General features: G+C 30.1%; 1 protein-coding gene across 1 annotated transcript; it reads right to left on the bottom strand.

The window, feature by feature from the left end:
* Nucleotides 1–712: 712 nt before the first annotated feature.
* Nucleotides 713–18,491, bottom strand: LOC121121927 (netrin receptor UNC5B-a). Its single transcript, XM_040716923.2, has 8 exons — nt 18,231–18,491; nt 12,808–12,993; nt 9,369–9,704; nt 8,995–9,282; nt 4,910–5,242; nt 3,605–3,847; nt 2,397–2,699; nt 713–2,032 (listed from the first exon to the last, which is right to left on the bottom strand). Exons 2-8 carry the CDS (start codon nt 12,866–12,868, stop codon nt 1,125–1,127), a joined length of 2,472 nt encoding a protein of 823 aa, XP_040572857.1. The 5' UTR covers nt 12,869–12,993; nt 18,231–18,491; the 3' UTR covers nt 713–1,124.
* Between the last annotated feature and the right edge of the window lie 5,250 nt (nt 18,492–23,741).

Raw genomic sequence — 23,741 nt, 5'->3', positions numbered from 1 at the left:
TTCCAAAAAATTGGCATCTAACAACAAAATACACATGCAGTACATGTTTGTTTTGTATATGCCGTAGAAGACAGTCAGAGGATGTCTGTCAAGAAATTAGAAGAAGATCAATGTTAAAATCCTTTCCTGACTCAGTAAATCAAGAAGACTCATGTCCACCACTTGAATATTGAAGCTGGCAAACGAGTCATTTTCTTCTCAGGGGAAAATACCTAAATTGTCGATCCCGTAAGTGATTTCAATCATAGACAAATTACTTTCACCCAAAACAAGCTCAAAAAAAGAAGAATGTGCAAGAAATGTGTATATAATATTTGTATATTGTATGAAATAACTAAATAGATCAAATTTCTATTGGAAATGACTTCATTCTAACTAAAAAGAACGAAGGATTATCAAGCCTTATATAAATAAGTAAATAACTTTATTTCCTTATGAATGCCGACACAATCATCAATTACTAATTTATCCGTGTACATAGTACATACCTAGATAATACCTATGTCTATGTAAGTATATTATTTTACTAGAATGACCAAAATAAGAATCAACATCTTTTCCAAATGATTCTTATCTTCATGATAATGATGATTTTATTTACCTTTAAGTCATGTACCTTCTTCCATAAATGGGCAGAAAAACACATAGATTTCCACATTGTTTGATCAAAAGTAAATACAAAAAAAAAAACCACAAAAACTCTGACCCACGGTTTAAAACAGAATAGTATTTGATTTATTGAGACAATCTTGAATGATAGATAGTTCTATTATTATAATATCATGATAATTTAAATGAGATCTGTATGTATAAATATATAAATTTTTAGGCAAATGAAATAACGAAATGGAGATTCATTTGAAAACATTGAAGTGCAAGAGTAAGTTATCATCATAAAATTACATTATAATGGAAAAGCTATAACTACTTGGCTTAACATATAATATGTAATTATAACTTGCTATGACTTAATATAAATTTGGAGGGAAATATGGTCGGGTAGTAGTAGGGCTTGACTTTGGCTTGGGTATTAAAAAAAGTCCTTAATAATTTAAGAGATCTTTATGAGTGTTGTATTACGATATATTAATTCATAATAATTAATTATTGTTCATCACTTCTTCCTAGTTTTTAATATCCCTCTCAAGGAACACAGCCGCATCTTCTCGTTTAATACCTCGAAGCATGTGCGATAATTGAATAAGTGAATCATTGTTGTTGGCAGACCTTGCCTCCCACAAGTTAAGGAGTGCTTCAGAAGGGGAAGGTTGTGATGAAAAGAAGGGAATATATTGATTCACACCAAGAACCTCTGCTAGTTGATGCCAATCGTTTCCTTGACATGTAGGAACGTCTAAAACTCGACAAAGTGCCATTTTTGTACCAGGACTTAATTTGAGGACTTCTCCAGAAGGAGTAACAGCATTGGAAGAGGATGCTGAGGAATAGAATCCGGAAGATGCAGAGGAGGAGGAAGAAGGAATACGAACAGATCCTCCAATGGAATTTAAATCTGTTACATCTGCTACTAATACGTAGACCCCTAATTTCTCCGTAACAATATGTACCATAGACGAATCCACTTGAATTGAGATGGCGTTTTGTCGAACAACTTCCCAGTCCTCTCCTATGCTATCATAGTCTTTTCGATATAATATTTTTGGCGGAGAGGGAATCCGACTACCAACAAAATGAGGGAGAGAGAGTACAATTGGTTTGTAGAGTTGTGCATCCGTCGGTCCACATTGTACAACTGGAGTCACGGCCAAAGAGGTTCTCTCATCCAAAATTGGTTTATACTCATCTTTTTGAACAACAGCCACAAATATATCGACTTGAGATGATGAAATCACAGCTCCTTGCGGAACAGTGAGGCTCACTGTCGATCGTGGGACAGTAATACGAGATCCTGTTTCGGTTACAGTAGCCCAATTGACGTAATGAAAATCAATGTTGCGAGGGAGTCGAAGAGTAGGAGGTGGTTTTTGGAAGAATTTTTTAATACTGTAGTCAAAATTTGGACTTGAATGACCTGAAAAATATGAGACATTAGACTTTTGTACACAAACAATATCGTATTAATTTTTCAGCTTCGTTGCCTCAAAAGGTGTTTATATCTATTTATCTAATTTCAATATGACAAAATAATTATGTATAAGCTAGTTATAATGGTATAAAAATCCAATCTTTCCAAACAAAGAGACGTTGCTTTGTATTATACGTAAATATAAGACTCTTATAAAAAAAGCATATTAATTTATAAATACGAAAAAGTATGATTCGTTCCAGAAGAATAAACCCATGTTGATATGATTACGCCCTCAGAGAATATTTAAAAGTATTTCAATATTGGGAACATTAAAAAAAAAAAAAAAATAACAATATTCTATTCTTACCTGAAGATGAAGGGGGAGCAGATATTTTCCTACATAAATTACCAGGTGATCCAGGAAAGACAGACATGGGCTGCTCATAATAGTGCTCGCTAAGTGGTCGTGTTTCGTCAAGAGCAATAAAGCTATTATCGATGATTTGAGGCAAATATTTGACACTGCTAGGCTCAGAACTGAGGTCTTCTTCCATCATGTCTCTTCTTTGGACAATGTCTGGGGCACCATATCCCAGAGTTGAGGATGAAGAAGAAGGCTTCTTCCCATGATCCCCGTTTGATACTGAGGATGTTCCCATCGAGATACAGCCTATAATAATAAATCAACAATGAAGAGGGCGTCATAAAGAGAATTATAGTCAGAGGGAAGATGGACATATCTTATGTTATGTATAAATATTTGAGTCAAGGAGGAGTAATAAGCTTAGTAGTAGCCCAATCTCTAATAGGACTTGAAGATATTTTGAATAGGGAAATAATAAATATTTGAGAATTTGTATTTTTCATATTTGTTTTCCTTTTTTCTTGAGGAAGGAAGAGGTTTTTCTTCTTCTTTTGGATAAGGAAAAATTAAATCTACTTTAAAGATCTTTTTGAGTGATTACTGATAAGCCCCCTTGTTGATGGTCTATTATTTTCTTATCAACACACTTAATACTCAAGTTGTACATACGTGTTTTTTCTTTCCTTACCTTGCAAGGACAGATTATACATGAATAATATGTGACCCCTCGATACAAAATCAATCTTAAATTATGTTTATCGAAATAAAGTCTGGATGAAATTTGTATTTGAGAAAGAATTATCGTCAATTTCAATTAGCAAAATTACTCTGACTGACGGCATTGACGGCGCTGCAAATTGTGCTTAAAGTAAGAAAAAAACATTGACACAACAAATAATTAGACATTGATAGATTCCATTTGAAAAACCATATCGGGGCTAAATCAAGTCTCATAACCAATAAAGGCTTTTAAACTATGGTTAACATTTTTGAGTATTTTAAATAATTCCAGAAACTGAATACAATGCCTTTAATTAACCAATGTTTGACTGTATATAAATGGTATATTAAAAAAATTGAACATTCCTCCTTTTCTTGATTTTGGTTCAATATTCTTTTTTAGTCAGATCATTCATTAAATATATTAAAAACCGTCAACAGGAATATGTACTTCCCTACAGTTAGAAATAAATACAATACGATTCACCCACCTCCACTAGCAAGAGTATATCCATCATGTTGACGCATTGCTCCTTTCCGCTTAAGTAATTTGAAGATTATAAAGACCACAATGACAAAAACAAGAAAGGCAACCACGAGCCCAACACAGAGAGTCACATCCGTAGTTCCAAGAAAAGAATCATTTGGCGCGCTATTATTGCTGTGGTCACTATTTTCATCACTCTTTTCAACGCTGCCCTCCGTACCATAGAGTACAATCGAACTGAGACTCGCTGAAATATATAAAAAGGTGAAAAGTTTTATTTCTAAATGGAAAACAATATAATATAAGGTGACCAACTGCCTTCTTTCCCCCTCGAGATGTCCTATTTTTACAATATGCCCGGGCGTCAAGAGACTTAATTGATAAATTCATGAATTTTCCGGTTTTATTAGTTTGAAACACATCTGAACAAATATTTGTTATAAAAAAAAGAGTTATCAACCTTATTTTTTGCAAGATTTTGAAGTTGTGACTCAAAAAATCTAAGTAAGGTGTTCTGAATGATTATATTTTTTTTTTTAGAGTTTGTCAGAGCATTAGTCTGCTCCAGAAATCCTGAATAAGCTACCACTCATTTACTAATATTGTGAGTACGCTCTCACTTGTTCTTTAAAGGAATGAACACACTCTCGCTCAATTAAAAATGAGCAGGGCTCATTTTTTCGTTCGAATATTATTGTTGGAATTTGACAACTCCTTATGAATGCAATTAATTCCCAGAAATTTATATACTCGTATACTCGTATTATTTATTCCAAAAATAATACAAAAAAATTTCATCTTTTAAACTAAGGCATCTATCCTTAAATAATTGACAATATTTAGAAAATACTCTCTCAACGGTACCTGCATTGTATAAATCAGAAGATAACATTTGTGCCTCATTAGATCTAATGGCAATTCTGCCAAATTCAAATATCTTTCAATAACAATTATTCAATTGATTTAATCACATTACTACATGCAAATAAGATACTTTTAAGTACTAATGGGTATTAATTACAGTGTGTCTTGAGGAAATTTCAAGTGTTCCGTATGATTTGTGACTAATCACATTTTTATAAATGAGCACAATCGAGGGATTTTATCGCTCTTCTAAAATGACAAACGTGCTCTTGTTCCAAAATTTTGAGCGGTACTCAGTAATTCTTTCCATTTGTGAATTTGATTAGATTAATATAGTACTCTATCAGAGAGTGGACACCCCATCCCGTCCCGAAAATAGACGCTGATTGGACAAATTGTCTCTTTTTTTCAAAATATGGTCACCCTAATGCAATATTCAACTTACGATTACATAGTCCATCCGTGCAGTTTTGTGACTCAATGTTCACACCAGGACAGTAATTCCCAGAGTATTTAGGTGTAGGGTTATTGCATCCACGTCGACGAAACTGTATACAGTCTGAGCTACAAGAGCTCCATGCGGTCCAGGATGACCAAGAGCCATCTATGGCAGGACATACCCGATTACAAGACTTTTTTTCTACAGAGGGTCCCTCACATCCAGGACCATCGTTGATAGGAACAGGGGAATCACATTTTCGGGTACGCTTTTGTACACCTCGACCACATTTTGAGTTGCATGGACTCCAAGGTGACCATTCGCTCCAAGCTCCAGCAACTTTATGAAAATGAAAAATTTATAAATACATACATAGGTAGATACATTATTGTTTAATATTTTAATATGCATGCACATTAAAAAAAAAAAAATTCATATTTTGCTCAATATTTATGTACTTAATCATATTTTCTTTCTTTTTTTAATATATATTTTAGGAACTGATTTTTATCTTTTATCTTAAAAAGATTTTTAGTAAAAAAAAATTATTAGACACATTCAAAAACGCAAAAATCAGCTTTATGCTCAAGATGCATATTAGTAAAGGTTGATATTATTAAACTTATGTTTTGATCAGGCTCAGGTACAGTACCAAAAATAGCCTCATCTTAGAGTAAATACTCAATTATAATTACCCATCCAAAAACTATTGATAAACTAAAAATAAATTTCTTCTAGGCTATCGCACAATTTAGTCTAAGTAGACATCTCTTCGTAATAAGGATCCCTGATTAATTATTTATTAAGACATAATTTCCGTACAAAATTTATTACCTAATGAATTTATGTATGAGAGTAATATCATGATAAATTTTGATAGTTAACAGTAATTGCGTATTGCCATAGCCTAATGTACATTTTAAAATAAAAACTTGAAGAAGCAGTCTTACTTATTATGGATCCCATGAGGATTTTACTGAAATTATTGATGGTGCCCAAGAAATGAATGACATTTTCTACTTCCAAGACTATATTTTTATATAAATATTTATTTGATAACTAAAAGCTTATAATCTCTCTCCATACATATAAAAACCCCATTTAAGAAGTGTTTATATCAAATATACTTTTATCTACATATGCTTAAATTTCTACATTTTATAACTTATCTTAAGTCTTTTTTTTTTTTTTTTTTTTTTAAATAAGAGATCAAAAAGCTACCATGTACATTAGGATGTTCTTGGATTTTATAAATATATATTATTGGACTTTTGATATTTTTTTTCTAAAAATTTAATTTTCGATTTTTTTAAAACAGATTTGGATTTATGAAATTTTTTTCCAAAACTTTTTATTATTATTCTACAGCTGTAAATTTTTGATTTATATTTCCAAAAAATTTGATTTTTCTATTTTTTATGAATAGCTTTGGATTTTGGAAAAAAATTACTAAATTTTAAATTTTTGGATTTTTCTTTCAAAAAAATTCCAAAAACCAAGCTTCCCCCAAAAAAATAAATATATATATAATCCTTCGGACACCCCTGATATAAGTACACAGTGGTCATCCAGGACCACCTCTGAATCCCCTAAAGTTAATTTTTTGAATACGTTTCTATTTCACCAAGTGTCACATTTTAGAGAACAGATAAGAAAACTCATCATGATTTTATAAATCATAGTCCGTTTGATACACCCTAATGTACAGAGTATATTTGATTTAAAATACAAAACTACATACATAATACCCTCAATGGTTTCTTCTACTTTAAGAGACTTCCAAAAATAACATTCAATATATTGTTCACTCCCAGTACATTATTCAATAAAATGATGTACAATAGAAGACAAAAAACAAAAACTAGTTCATGTTTTTATGGAACGACTCTGCTTGTACTTGTACATATATATGTATACCGTGTATGGATCTATATATGCAGGACAATGCACGTACCCTGAACTTGTTATAACTGAAGAGGGATTAAATACTAAAAATTATTATATACTATACAGGGTTATACATAAGTGTCTAAAGGACAAATTCAACAGCCAAGAAAGTACACAAATATTTATTTATTGAAACATATTTTTACATGTTTTTAATTAGCGTAAAATTTCCTTAACAAAATAAGTTCCTGCTCATTCCAAATTTGTCCCCATTTGCTGCAACTACAGCTCTCAAACACTGCGGAACTACTTTACATCCTATACCGATCATATCCTCCGACAAATTGTCTCATTTGGACACTATGGCTGAGCCATGGTCAAAAAGTTGCCCATCTCCAACATTGACAATATGGAGAAGTATGGATACTTTTTTAGAACGCTATCTAATTTGCCAACTGTGCATCAATTTTTTGGGTCTCACCAGCCGCTGGCCCGATGGCCTTCTAGGACAATTCCAGGCAGAAAAAACAATCATCTTCTCGAATTTTGTGATCATGGCTGTTACTAGGACAATATTTTTCTAAACAGTCGAGAGCTAATTATGTTTTCTACAACATTGAGAATAGGAAAATTGTAAAAAAAAGAAAGAAAAGACTTAACCTCTTTAAATTTGCATAATAGAGATAAGTAAATAATAAAGGTTAGTCTCGTATACATATATTAACACTTTTTTTTCATATGACGTCATTGTACCAATGTTCCCAATATAGACATATTCATAATACCATCAATAACTCTTCTATAAAATCAGTCCACTCCAAATTATAAATAAGACCAACTAAGGTACTAATTTTTTGTGAGACTGATTTAGACTAAAGACTTTAAACGACCGAATTTTTTCGGTGCACAAAAATTTTAATAATCTCAGACGGGTACATGATTTTGAGACTCACACCCAACGCTAGTATTCAATATGTGTTCTTTTGAATGGCATTTTTACCTATGAAGGCTTGATTCAGAAAAATATATATTTACTATTGAGAGGGATATTAGAGTTCCTCCACAAAACTCTATGAAACAAAGGATGAATGAGGAGGGATAGAGACTTTTAACTTTAACGAAAACAAAACAAAAAAGGACAGGTGATTCAAAAAGATGAAAAGAGAGTTCTTCATAACATAAATGACTAAGTAAACAGTAATTTAGGGGTTATTTTTTGATGGATGAAACATCTTCTTAACCCTATTTCGAAAAACAAATGAAACCATTGTGGACAAGATGGCGCGACTTTTATTTTTTACATATATTAAAAAAAACACAATCAATTAACAAGATCTAAAAAAAGATATATGTAGTACAACATTAGTGGTTGATTATAACATTAATAGATCTCTCAATGTACTTTTGTCATGAACATATTATTAAAGGAAACATCTGTCCAATTGTCTCTCCATCTCTCTAAATACTAACAGAGTATATAAATTGTTAAAAATCACAAAACATTTTTTTATTATAATTGAAAAACGCTGAATGCCAAAAAATGATTTAAAATTCATTTATAGTTTTTTTGTTCCTTCTATGTTTAAGAGTGGCTTTTTGGTTACTTCTCTATGTACATATCTAAATATTTAAATGCATGAATATTCTACATTGTGCATGAATACCTTGAAATGTATTTACTCTTCTATTAATGTGCTTCGTTTTTAGTCAATAATAATGGAATTGAAAACAGATACGACTGGTAAAAAAAATACATACAATAAAAAAAAACATGAAGATTCTCCCTTCTAGTAAGTTCGTTCGTCGTTCAACCCCTCCGGTTATTATTTTTTTCCTATTCATTAATGAAGCAGTTTTTTCCCTACTTCTGTACTGTGTACATAGGGAGAAAAAATACACTCACAATACCCTGTGTTCATCTCATTTTACAGCAATTAGACACATTATATTTAATTGTGTTTCTCGTTTTATTTTTGTATGTGTGTGCGTTAGGAGGAACAGACATCTTATGTGTATTATAAGTATATTTATATTGAGATGATTTTTTTTAAATAAAGTCTTTTTATAGCTTTATTATCGACAATAAAATAAATTCCCCCCCCCAAAAAAAAAAAATCTTCTTCATGATGCTCTGTGTCAAAATACATATATGTATGTTTATAAAGCTCTATCAATCTTAAAATGAAATAAAATTACTCCCTTACCGTAGACTTTAATCACAGCAGGGTTACTTTTTCGTTGAAGGATCTTATTGGAGGCAACACAGGTGTAGTTGCCAGAGTCCTTCATTTCCGCAATGGATATGAGTAAATGACCAGGGGTGGTAAAGATAAAGTTGGGATGACTTTCCTTATCAATCCGTTTTGCATCCTTTAGCCAAAAGGCTACTTTAGCAGGTGGATTCCCATTTGGTGGATGACATCGAATTTCCAATTGACCTCCACGCTCTACAGACTGTGAATAAGGAGGCGTCTCAAAGTCACGACTAAGTCCTATAATAATAATTATTATTATTTTTGAAGATGAGTTTTTATATTATGTGTTTAGGAATGGGTATAAGGTATTAAGTAATACTTACTTGCAAGGGAGACGGAAACTTCTTGACTCTCTATCCGAGACACAGTTGAGGATGCAACACATTTGCACATATATTTCCCAATGCCATCCAAGACTTCCTCCCTCGTTACCTCAATTGATATTTTTGTGATTCCATCTTTGTGTTCAGAGCTCTTTGACTCTTTTTTCTCGTCGTTGCAAGTGAAGTAGACTTCTAGGGAGTGTGCTACATCACAAGTGAGCACTGCAGGCTTGTTTCGTGTAGCAAAAGACTCTGAGGGTTCGACGACAAACATTGGGGGTAGGTCGGACGATGATGTGGAAGGATAGGAGTCGGGAAGGAGGAGATGATCCAATGCTGCAATTAAATGAGACAATATTAAAAATAATCGTTATAAATTGTCTACATAGATCCTTTGAAAGAAAATAACATTTATGGGCATATGTAATTAACATTCTTAGTTACAAGATTTGGTGGTATTAATACATAGTAGAGTAAATGATAGAGATAAAAGCGTCATTAGGTAGGAATTATTATTATTATTATTCGTCGATGGAAGTACACACACAATTTTTTTAAAGATTTTGAGAGGGCTTCAAATTACATGAGAGAAGAAAAAAATGTGGATTCAAAAAATATAACTCACAAAGAATCACACACCGATGAAATATGAGAGATCTATTGTATAAAGAACGTGTGTTAGAGTGATAGAGAGGAAAAGAAACTATATATATTATATATACAGAGCCCACCCCCTCCCCCTCTATTCAACCTCTCCCCACCTCCAATCAAATCATCTCTTTAAATCTATCCCTCAATTGGAAATATGAATGTTCCAGAGACCAATGTTTTAATACCAACAAAAAGAAATGACCTCAATGAACTTGCAAGAGAAGAAAATGTTCATACATCCTTATTAGATTTAAGACTCGATCCCAGACATAATTTTTCCACACAGATCCAGACTGAAATTTCCTTTCATTAAAATAAAATAAATATTTTGTGGAAACATACGGCGATCGGGGTTTTTTTTTTTTTTTTTTGGCTAAATTTTTCTACAATCCTTGATTTATGAGTATCTTATTGATTTCGTCATACTTGGAAAAACTATGATAAAAACTTCAAAAATGGAGACAAATACATACTTTAGACATAAAATAAAAGTTGTTTAGAATTCTGAGTTACGTACGTAAGGCTGTTACATTTTGATCAGACCAGATTCCTCGGCTCTGGGGGCAAGTTTCTTTTTTCGCTAATTACTTGATTTTTTTCCCGCATGAAACAAGATTGATTCCCCGTGTCTAAATATATTTTTTTTTAATTTATGGGTTGTCGATTCGAAAATGAACCAAAAAACGAATTATTGAACAATCGAAAAAAGGGAGAACGTATATTAAACACGAATTAAAAATGGGAATAAGGTAAATGAAAGGAAAAGAGGATGAGCGAGTTAGTCTGAGTAAGGCTATCTTGATTATGGATGAAGAAGGAACATGGACGGCAAGTTAGCAATGACAATAAATAAATCACAAAGTCAAACATTTGAAAAAATTGCTTTATATTTTTAAGAAATCAGTATTTTGACATGGGCAATTATATTATGTTCCATTTTAAAGAGTGTCAGAAGGGGATGCAGGTTTGATTGTATTTATTTCGAATAGACAGCAACAATAAAAAATGTTGTATACAAGGAGGTTTTACAATAGAAATTTACGTAATATATAGTTATATTTTATAGTAGATTGTTTTATTTTAGAATTTTAACATTAACAAACTTAATATTAATATAATCTTTTTAATTTTTCATTGACAGTTTTTAAGGATAGTGTGTTTGCACTTGTAATTAGTAAAAGTTAAAACGGATTTAGACCGAAATATTTACGTAATCTGGAACAAAAATCTAAAAAAAAAGGAAATATTCCTAATTTATATTTTAAATCATATCAATATACAGTCCAAGAAAATGATTCCCCAGACCCCGATACGACAGTGTAATTTGCAGCACTGCCAAAGGATTAGTCAAAATAATTATTTGAAGAGTACAAAAGCCCAATTTTTAGGGTTTTCTGTGTTGCTTTTGTGTTAACAAGCCCCTTATATGTAAAATCCAGACCTCACAAAATCAAAACCGTTGCTACTATTACATATTATTTGTAGTACAACTAAGAGAAAATAATATATATAATGAAACAGATTATGTTTTTTTTTTACGATTTCCCCTCATAGAATAATAACCATCGATTGATAGGGGGTCTTGGATTCTGAGAAGAAGAATAAAAAATATATGGTTTCGTAAAGGTATAATTATTGAAACGGGCGTTTCCTTCCAAATCCACCAAAATTATGATTATCATGAAAGTTATTTCATGGTATTTTTGTTGTGTGTGTATGTATAATATATAGAATGATGGAATAGACCAAATTGAATAGTTCGTATATATATATATATATAAGAGACCAGATGAAGAGAGCGAGAGAGAAAGAAAAGATAGAACTCGTACACACCATGCATGTTTTATCAATAAACCAAAAACTTCATGTAGGTCCTGTCCATTTAACAAATTAATTATTATAAAGACTTTTTTTTGTTCAAGAAGCTGTTATTAGGACGAACTAAAAAATAAAGGAAAAAGGCATCTACGTAAGTCTTTTTCCTCAAACCCATTATCTAAGTCATGCAGTATTAGGTACCTTTTAGTGCTAATCTTGGGTCTGGAAATCTTATATAATCTAAAACCGTTATTATTTCTGTAATCTTGATTGGTCCACAAAATAAATTTGATAAAATAGATTCACCTTTTTTAAAGAAAAAATATTTTTTCTGTTATGTTCGACATTTTTTTTAAAGGAAATTTTGGTCTACGGGTTAAATATAAATAATTCACTTAAATTTCTGTCAAACAGTTTTAGACTGGCGGTCAGACTGATATTCGATCCGTATTGGTTCAGAAAGAATTATTTATGACCAAACTGGAAACAAAATTTGATTTGGGCCGATTATAAATTCTACATAATACATAAGTATTACATGCTAGTAGGTCAGGGAAAAAACCCTATTTGGCTTGTAGGTATTTATTTATGTACAGAAAATGGAATTCCACAAAAAGAAAAGGTAGATAGGAGATCTCAAAAAAAAAAAAAAAAAAAAGATTGTCAGCAAGCATTGATCAGTTGGACCACCCAAAATAACTGACTTTAATATCCCTCTTTACCTCAGGAGAAGGAGGAGAGTACGTACCTCCTGGAGATGGAGAAATAGAGAGGAGAGGGGGGGACTGTACCATAAATAGTACAGCATACATATTGAAGACAATCTTCAAGTTGGAAAGATAGATAAAGAAATAAACGTCTTCATAGATAGATATTTTAATAAAAATATTTTTTTCGTCAAATTCCATATGCTCACAAAGATAAAAATCAATTTATATATATATATTTATTTCGGAGAAAACGCTCTTACCTGGTAGTGATGTGATGGATTTGAAAGTTAGGAGTAAAACAAATACCAAAAAATGAAACATTATTGTTGTTTTCTTTTTGTTTTCGTTCCTGTATTTTCTTCGTCTTGACGCTAATACCCAAAATTGGAGACAAATATCAGTAGTGTCTACATATGGCACTTTAGCTCATGTTTCTTGAAATCACTCTGTAAAAAAAAGGGAAAAAATATACAATCAAAGTACGAGATTGAATCAATGAGGTTTTGACAGATGGATAAACTATTGTTTTTATGTATTTGTAAATGTAAAAACAAAAACACACGTACAAGAACTGGCGCCGGTCTGACATAGAAATAGAATGACTACTTATACATAGCAGCAGTTTTAATGTAAGGAAACGGAACAACATGTAGGAGAAAGGTGTATGTATATTATAATATATATATAGTACTTTGTGAGGCTGGGGGTATCCCCCTCACTCCCTCGATTACTCATCGTAAATATCCACTAATGTGTACATAGGAAAAAGTAGGAAAAAATTTAGCATTGATTCATCACTTACGTGAAATAAAAAAATATGTATACAATAATATAAAGAAAGGTTTTTTGTGATTTATAGCAATAATAAATTAAGTTAAATATACAGTAAAGAGTTTTTTTCTAACGAATAATTAATCTGATCCGAAAATAAAACCACAACTTCAATTTTTGAAAGCATATTTTTAGAAGTTCATTAGATTGAATAAATTGTTCTAAGGAGTCAATCATATTCAGTTATTTTCCTCAGAATTTGCTTTTATTGGATTATTTATCTTCTTTCTCCTTATAAATTTTTTTCGAATCGACTGCATTAAAAAAAATCATTTGAATAACTCTACATAGATCTCATTTTCTTCTCTGTTTCTATCTCTTGTAGTTGGGGCATACAAACACTTATGCACTTTTATTATGAGATCAATTCTAAAAGGAATTTTTTCCTTGAAAATATTGTCGTGGCCTTATCTTAAACTGACAACCATATAGAGGGTTTTGGATAGGCTCATTTATTTAAATCAAAGGCCATACTTTCATCTATATAATCAGAGACTTTTAAACGTTTTGAATTTATTCGTCTTGAAGCTATGTGCCTCTGAATAAAAAGCACCTATTTTCCACTTTAAAAAAAAGATAATTCGAGTTAAAAGTATGATGCATAATTTTTTAACATTAAACTTTAAAATATATTAATACAATTTATCCATAACTTCAACACCGAGGGCTTAAAACAGCTTTGAACCTTAAAAATAGCCAAAATAACAAAAATTGTACGGCCTTTTTCTGAAGGGAACGAGGCTATGAGAGAAACAATAAGACCATATTTGGAATCAGGGAATCAAATTGTACTAAGTTGAGCATATACTGTTTTTGTGCATAAAAAAAGTGTGATTTTGTTGGATAGTGTAATTATCAAGAAGAGTTTTTCAAGTTTTATTTTCATATTCGATTTCACATTTTATTGAGTGCTATTAAAGCAAACACAAATTAACCGCAATGTTAAAATATTCTTTATTTTTTCTTTCTCTTATTGATCGACTCGATTTGACTCAAATGTATTATTAACATAAAATAAGGTGGACAAGAACAGACATGTTGTGACTACCTACATTAATATTTTGAGGGTTTTCTAATATTATTTTTAGCTTTTAAGTAACTCGGAGAAGGAACAGAGAAGAAAATTGGAGTAGTTAAAAAAAGTATGTACTAAGTACATTGTTTTTTCAAGGCCATTCCTATTATTTTTGTTTTCTGTAGACACATTTGAAGTCTATATAATATATGTATACTATAGTCCTAAGTATAATATGACCTTTCAACCCAACTCTTTGTCTTTCCCATTATGTAGTTCTTATTGCATGTGTATAAATACACCCTTATGAACCATTTTGAGGGCTTCTTAGGGCTTCCGCAGGATTATATTTATGTATGTATTTGATTTTTTTTTTATTTCAATAAAATTAAAAATTAATTTTTTTGGCAAAAAATTTCAATAATTAAATTTCAAATGTTACATTTTTTTCAAATATTAATTTTTAATTTTATTTTATTTCAAAAATCAACAACCATTGGTAAAATATTAAATTTTTAGGGATTTTTTTAAAAAAATCTTTAGCTATTCTCAAAAATTCTCGGAAAACCACAGCTGTTTGCAAAAAATTTTAAATATGATTATTTTTTTTTTCCAAAAAGAATTTTAAAATCCATAGCCATTCACTGAAAATCAATTTTTTTTCAAAAAAAAATTGAAAAATTAGATTAAACTTGAAATATTCCAATTCTTGAAAAAAAAATTCCAATATTAAATTTTCTAGTGAAAGAAAAAAATTCTTAACGCCCTACTTCTTAACTTATCCTCGTCCAGACAACATGTTCGTTCATACTAATATTAATAAATAGTGTTGGATTTTATAACAAAAGAGGAGAAACCAATTTATATAACTTAAAAATTAATATAAACTTAATATATTATACAAACACGACCCAAACTATTTATTTTTTACAAAAATCCAACACTATTTATAAATGAATAAACTGTTTTCTTGGAAAATCCACTGTTTACAAATATTTAATCATTTTCTATTAGGACTTCATGGGTGAGAGATTTTATTTCTTATTTTTTTGCAATATTTTCCTTCTTTTCCCATCAAAAATGATACTTGTACTAAAAAAAAAAGTCTTATATGTTCAGTCTCCTCTACTATTTCAGTATCCATATAATCTGGAATGTTTATATATAATATGTAAGTTTATAAATTATAATTAAAATAAACAAGTCAGAGATTAAATTTATGTGAATGTTTATACTAAATAAATGTACATTTCTATCTTTTGTAGAAAATATATTTATTTTTTTATTTCGACACATTTCATATTGAAACTCGCATTAATATTTATAAACAACATTTAATTTACTTATAAAGGTCATTAAGGGACAGTATTTTACAATGGAAAAAAGCAAATATAAATATTAGCAAACTCATTTCCTCTCTTGTTGCCAAATTGTACAAAAATAAATACGTATAATTTCCTCTAAATATACAAACGTAATAATGGATAAACGAAGAAACTTTGGTAGAAAAAAATGTTTCCTTAAGTATCTTCACATCAACTCAAAAAATAGAATTGTTTTTGTAAAAAGTCAAAAAAATCTACCATAATTTCTGTTAAAAAAGTATTAATTATTTCCATATCTCTTTCAAACCCTTTTCTTAAATCTACGTATAAATAAATCATCTTTATACTGTCGTATCCTAAATTATTGGCGCCATATTAGTTTTTTTTTAAAAGAAAATTTCAGCTTAACAAGAAGATCTGATTATAATATTAAAAATAAATTTTCATCCGGATAATAAATGGATATAAAAACGATTAATATTTTATTAGACTATAATTTATATCAATAATTAAATGTCAGTAGATTTTGAGTGGATTTGATTGAAGGATTTGTGGAACATAATTATAAATTGCATTTAAAAAAAAATGTATTTTATCAAGAGTGTCAATACTTTATAAGAAGTTTGAAGTAATTATAGTTACTTATCATATTTTTCATCTATCAACAGTGAAAAAAACTTTTTTTAGTAGCTTAGGCTTGAGTCACAGTTTTATAGATAAAAAAAAAGAGAAGTGTGTCAATAATTTTGGACACGACGATAATTTAAAGCAAATTTTTTTAATTTATGTCTTTTTTTATTATATTTAAAATATAAAAACGAGTATATGTCTCCAGCCTTGTGTTCATTAGGTTATTAGACTGTTCCTTGAATATAAACAATTATCTATATTCTAAGTAAGTAAGTAGAACTCAGACTTCATGTTTTAAATTATATTATATGCATATTATAAACAAAACATGTTTTAATAAATAAAATTAAAAAAAAGCAAAAAAAAAAATTTACTTAATATAAACAATTTGACAAATTGACTATTTATATATATACTTTCAACAATTTTAAAATCATTTTTGTAAAAAAAACGAAAAACTATGTAAGTAGGAAAGATGAAAAAATAAGGATTCTTTCTTGACATTCACACAAAAGACTCCATAACACCATCCAAACAACAAAAATGGCAGTATATACACTCCCTTCCCCCCTCCTCCTAAATATGACAGTAATATAATAGAAAAAACCAATAAATAATAAAGATAAAACAAGAAAGACAATGGAAGAATAGAAAAATATAAAAAATCACCGAACATCTTTGGTGATATTTGAACAACAAATATACACATTATTAATAATTTAGGTACAGGGTGTTTATGTTCAATTTAGGGTGTCTTTCTGGGATCCCGTTTTCCCAAGTTTTCTGGGATTAACGCCTACGTAAAGTATCTATTTTCCCGGCAAATCCCTTATATGAATTATATATTACTATCAGTTTTATTTTATTCTAAATAACTAAGCAAAATTAGCGTGTTAATCAATTACTATTTTATGTTATTTTTTGTTGTTGAGGGTCAGATTGGGGATAGAATTATAAAAAATTGGTACCCTTGGGTTCTATAAAAACAACCCGAGCACTCTCGGTAATAATCAGAAAAATGAAGGACATGAAAATTGAGAATAAGCTTATAATGAGTATTTTCTTTTGAAATATAAAAATAAATACTTAAATTTTACAGGATTTACTATCTATTAACGTAATATCAATATTTCACGAGATCCGCTTATTTTAAAAAAATGGTTCCCAAGACTACGATCAAAGACAATTTCCCAGTAAAGGTGAACCCCACTTAGTTCAAATTTCTAATAATAATGGTTACAAAAATCACAAAATCTTATGTAATTTAAAAATACATTTCCAAGGCTGTTACTATGTATATCATTATTATGAGAAATAGTGATCAAAATAAATACAACTTACTACAGTGTTATTGCGTCAGTTTGAGAAAAAAACTAACAAAAGATTTGCAGGTTTGCAACTGGCGCCAGGGATCTGTGAAAAAAGACAATAATAACTTTTTAAGGGTCTTGGTGATATTGTTATTATAATAATACGAATGATAATTGTTTATTTTTTACTGGCGGTTTTTTTGATGATTTTTTTAACCCACGGATCGTTATTTGTTTTAATATTTATAATAGTATTTTTACTATTTATTAATAAGGTGAATCCCTATTATACCTACAAATCGGATTGATCCTAATCTATAACTATTTGCAAAGAGACATCAATCTATTATGCACAGAAAATGCACAACTATAGGACCAACCATTCCTGTTACATAGTACGTAGGTATATTCATATCTCATGCATTTAGCTCCCCACTAATCAGCAAAATCCATCTTCAAATGGTCCTTGCGTTACAAATCACAAGATATTGCCATTAAATGTACATGTTTAAGGTCTATATATTAAATATATTTATTTATAAATACTTGAATGATAACCATGCAAATCTTACCGTCAAACTGTATTGAATTGTATATTCCGTATTCGCTTATGATATAATTCAAAAAAACTTTTAAGAATTCGTCAAACCCTTGTTATTATTTTATTATAATTAACGAGTGAAACTAACTAAATATTAATGCAAAAACTATTCCGCCAAAAGTCTTTGCACACTCATCAACTTCACACTGCGTACAATCAACTACGACTAACAGTCAGAGACTCACACTACTCAAAGAGGGCGAACTTACTGTAGTACTACACTACACCAGCTGAGCGATTCCCACCTGAAGAATATTTTTTTCTTTTTTCCACCCAGTAGGGAGAAGAGGAAGGAAGCGAGGGCGCGGGACTACTTCCTGAATTGCTGGCCCGATTGTTTATTTTTTTACCATAATTTTTAAGTATTTTTTTTCCTTCGTTCTTTCATGAACTTGGAATAATAATATTTTAATATGTACTACTGCATATATTAAACAAAATAATAATAAATAGACCGGCAAAGACAACAGCTGCGGAAATACGGTGTGATTCAATGGATTTTCTCCTCTTTTTGAGAGGAGGGGGAGATGACCTTTTTTCTTTCTTTTTCTTTCAGTCTTTATCTATAGATGGAATCATTTTTTTCTATGCATGACTGATAAATCTTACTTTTTATTTTTCTTCATCATAAGCTTATTTTATGTCTTGTTTTCCATTTCTAGAGTTGTATTCGTAGGTACTACATACACACATTAATAGATTCTCTCTCTCTCTCTCTGTACTGTTGGCCTCTCTTACTCTCTTTCTTCATAACAGAAGCAGCAAGGAACTTCAAGAACCAAGAGGGTGAAATCTCACAAGATACACACACATAAATTATGGCCAGTATGTTTAAGTGTATCACATATCCACCTATAAATTATAATATAAATGTATCTCTAACCTTTGTGTTAGTGGAATGGACCTTTCTACTTCAAATGAGGTCCCTAAGCAGGTTATCTAATATATATTGCATACAATGGTATATATTTTAATAATTCGTAAAGGAGATGATGTTTAAAAATGTTTTTATGTAACAATATCCAATAAATGCTCTACAAGGATACAATGAGTTGACAATATTACAAGTGTCTGGTACATACACCGTGTGGTCTAATTATATACCAGGCTTATGAACGGAACCAATATTGAACGCCGTTACATGAAACTTGCCTCCAATAAACGGAATGCTGAACAGAAAGGATTTTTTTTAACGCTGAACAGAACGGAATTTATTTTGAAAACTGAACGTTGAACAATAAAAATGGAATTTTAGCGTTCTGTTCCAATAGTACTTACAAACGGACGGGACGAAGTCCTTCTGGAAGGCATAGTTTTCCTCTGAATAGTTGAACTTCACCCAGGGTAGGACTACGGAAATAATAGCTGAACGAAAAAAAAAAAATGAACGGAACGCCAAAGTAGTGGAACGCTTACAAGCTTGGTTTACACTAATATACGACCAAAGCCTTTTACTTCGGATATTTAAATACATTTAGTTGTATACAACAGTCTGTGACAAAAAGTTGCTCTCCAAATTAAAAATAATGAACATAATTTACTTTTTGTGTTAATTATAATTCGATTATTTTGAAACGATACTCCAATACTCATGGAATAAATATGACCCAATTTTTTTTTGAGATAAAAAGCTGTCTAAAATTTTAAACATTCTGACAAAAATTGTAAATTTTTTTTAAAAGTCAAAAAGTAAAACTTCACCTCAGAAAAAAAAATTCCAGTCACGAGCCTCAGGGTCCTAAGTAAACTGGAAACGTTTATTTGATGAATTTATAGGTAAAATTAACTCATAAATCTTTCATTCTGGTCATATGTTTACTTATATATGTAAAGCTAAAGACATTTATTTTTGTGTATGTAGGATACATACTTAAACTTCTAACAGTATGTAAACACCATTTAATTTTGAACAGTTCACTCTAAATCAATTACTTCCAGTATTTACCTAGTATCTAAGAACATTCACTCTTGGGTGGAAGTCAACGGAACACTCATATTCCATAAACTGTTCGGCGTTACTCACAAAAGTAGTGAAAGACACACTTCTAGTCCAGGGTCACTGATTTGGTTATAACACCCGTTTATTTTATTGCAGAATCCAACACACAGATGTTTATGCCTTAAAAGACTCTGCGAATGAGAAGTAGGCTACTATGTTATTGGCATACATGAAAAGTACCTGCATTAAATTCTGCTACCGTCTTAAAGCTGTTATTGCTTTTACAGTGGTTATATTTAAGATCAATTATCCTCCATACCTATACCTATTTATATAAATATTTTGGATATTAAATGTATATCATTGTTTAATTAGTTCATTTTAGCCCAAGGTTGGTGTAAATGAACCATTGTCCCTCTTCTAAACCCGTTTCTATTCTAAAGTAATGTGTAATAATTTTTTATATAAAATTTGTGTTACAAACGAATTGCTTATACTAAAAAGACTTGGTCTTTTTACACAAGGTTTTGCTCAATAGGTTAGGGTTTAAAATGAGGGGTTCTTCAATTACATGGGACAAAGGTTCATGGATATTTAATATGAAAGTAAATATTTAGGTTCATTAGAAACAACAATGTTTTAATTAGATATCATCAGGGGCGTCCGCAGGGGGTGATGAAGGGGCTGTAGCCCCTCCCCCGCCCAATTAAGGAATTTTCGCTTGTTAGAAATTGTATTTTTTTTTTCTTCAAAAATTTTATTTTTCAATTTATTTTTCCAAAAAATAATTTTCTTTGAATAGTTATAAATTTTTTAATATTATAATTATTTCTTAATTGTTCACTAGAAATTTATTTTTTGAAAATTTTTTCAAAAAAATTTAATTGTTAATGCAAGTTGGGGATTTTTGAAATTTCTTTCCGAAAAATCTAATTTTTTGAGATTGGCAATGGGTTATTAAAATTGTTTTCCAAAAAGTTTTAATTTTTGTTAAAAGTTATTGATTTTTAAAGGAAAATTTAATATTTGAATTTCTTTTTCAGAAAATAAAAATTTCAAATTTAATTTTCGGATTGAAATTTTTTTTTCCCAAACCTAACCTATTTATAAAACATAGCGAGACAATTTGGACACTAATTGATTCATACATAGACAATATACGTATTATAAAATATAAATAAATATACTTATATAACTGATTTTTGATTTTTTTTGATTGAATGGGATCTTTTCTCTATTATAACGCCTTTATAATTGCAAATATTAAAATACAACTGTGCTGTAAGATTTTAGTAGTTTATATATTAGAATATCATAGATGAACTCCCAACGAGACAGCTAAACAATATGTACACTGTACATATGTTACAATGATAGTAAATAAAAAATGTAGATCTGTTGACAATAACCATGCATCATTTTCAAGCAGCAAAAAAAAACAAAAAAAAAAAAAACTTATGTACATATACACATAACATTCTCTTGAGTCCATTATCATCGATATAATCAACATTAAGGTAGCTTCAATTGTTTTTTTCTCTGCATATTATCCATCTTCTTTTGTTCATTGTTCGACGTGCTGGATAGGACTTGCAGTAACAAATAGGTAGTATGTAGATTAGTGATGGGACGATTAAAAAATACAATTTTACTATTAGGGCGTCCACAAGATAATATACATTTTTTTGTTTATTTGATGGAGGACTTGATTTTTGGAATTATACGAAAAAATATCAAAAAATTAAATTTTTTCATATAAAAAATTTTACAAATTAAATATTCAAATTTACAATTTGATATTCAAAATTTTTTCAAAAATCAACAACTATTTTCATAAAATTTAATTTTTAGAGAAAAATTTCAAAAATCAATAGCTGTGCACAAAAAATTAAACTAAATGGAATTTATTTCAAAAATTCACATCTATTCACAAAAAAAATTAAATTTTTAAGAGAAAAATTTAAAAAATCTACAGGTTTTTTACCATAAAAAAAAAAAAGAAATTTAAAAAAATTTTACATTTCCATATTTTCGGAAAAAAATCCAAAAAACCCAAGCTGTTCCCAAAAAAATTTCAAAAAATTAAATTTCTAATTAAAAACTTTTGAAAAAAAAAATGAAATATTCAATTTTTTGCAGAAAAATTTCAAAAACTACTCAATTTCTAAAAAAAGTTTAATTTTCCCTAAAGAGCTAAGTTAAATATCCAATACTAAATTTTTGGAAAAAAAATTCTAGAAAAAATGTAAAAATTCCTTAATTTTTTTCATAAATTAGAAATTTTTTAATTATTTTAATTACCAGTAATAAAGAATAATAAATAGGAATCGGAATCGTTTTTTTAAGTTTTGCCGACCCCATTCCAGATTCCGATTAATTGTCCCATCACTAATGCAGATACATTAATGTTTATGTACGTACGCAGAAAAAGCAACCAAGGCAGGGAAGATGAAAGAGATAATAGTTCATGATCTCCTTCACCCTGTGAATTGGAGCAAACCAAACAAAACCAATCGTAAACAACAAAAAGATAGACAATGGAAAAATGACATCATAATAACGATGGAAATGATCGAATAATGGAAGGTGGCGTTGATCAAATTATAGTAGGAGGGGGGTATGAGAATGACATGGCAGTCCTACTATACACTACTCTCAATTAAGTAACGATGTTCTATCCCTAACATTTTGTCTGAAGGCTATTATTAAGGCGTTATGAAATTAAATATACTACTGATAAATCAAAATGGCGTCCTTTTTGGTGTTGTTTTTCTTTCCTTACTTTACTCAAATGATAAAAGGTCACTCATACAGTTATACCCTTCTTTTAAAAGCTTTTTCTTATCGGTGCAAAACTATGTAGATTGTACATATATGTTTGTACACTACAATCTAAAGTTATGACCCTATATCAATATCGAGTGGTCCATTAAAATCTGACACTTTAAATTTTATACTTCAACAAGATATAATTTATTAACTCCTTAAACAATTTCAACAAAATTAATACTATAAATCGATGCATGTTTGAGCTCTCTTAGTTATTAATGCAGCCGCCCTTAGTAGGAATGATGACTACTAGGTGGCGGAAGGCCTGGTACACGCTGCAGATGTATTCCTCTGTGATGGCGTCCTAGTGCAGACTGACCGTAGATATGAGGGCATCAGTGTTTGGATGACAGACACTGAAAACCTTCCCCTCGAAATACACCAAAAAGTTGTAGTCGAGGGGTTGACTTGACCTGTTTCCTTTAACTACTCCGGGTCAAGTTTGTCCTTTTTTGACGTTTCATACTTGAGGAGGGCATAGACAGTGGTTCTGGAGACGCCCAATTGCTTGGAATACGTGAATGGAAATTCGTTGGTCACGTTCAACGGTCATTTTCTCGACTTGTACGTAAGTTAGTGAGCTTGGGTTGTTTTGTTTTGTAACTAATTGTTTAACCTTTCATATATTGAGATGTGAATTAGTTTCAATCTTCAACCTTAATTAATTATTGAAGTAGTAAGTGTTCAAATTTCAATGGGCCATCCGGTACGAGT

The sequence above is a fragment of the Lepeophtheirus salmonis genome, chromosome 1, assembly GCF_016086655.4.
Source record: "Lepeophtheirus salmonis chromosome 1, UVic_Lsal_1.4, whole genome shotgun sequence".
NCBI classification, from domain to species: domain Eukaryota; kingdom Metazoa; phylum Arthropoda; class Copepoda; order Siphonostomatoida; family Caligidae; genus Lepeophtheirus; species Lepeophtheirus salmonis.
Note: the sequence above shows the minus strand (reverse complement) of the source record. Positions and strands in the feature narration are given on the sequence as shown.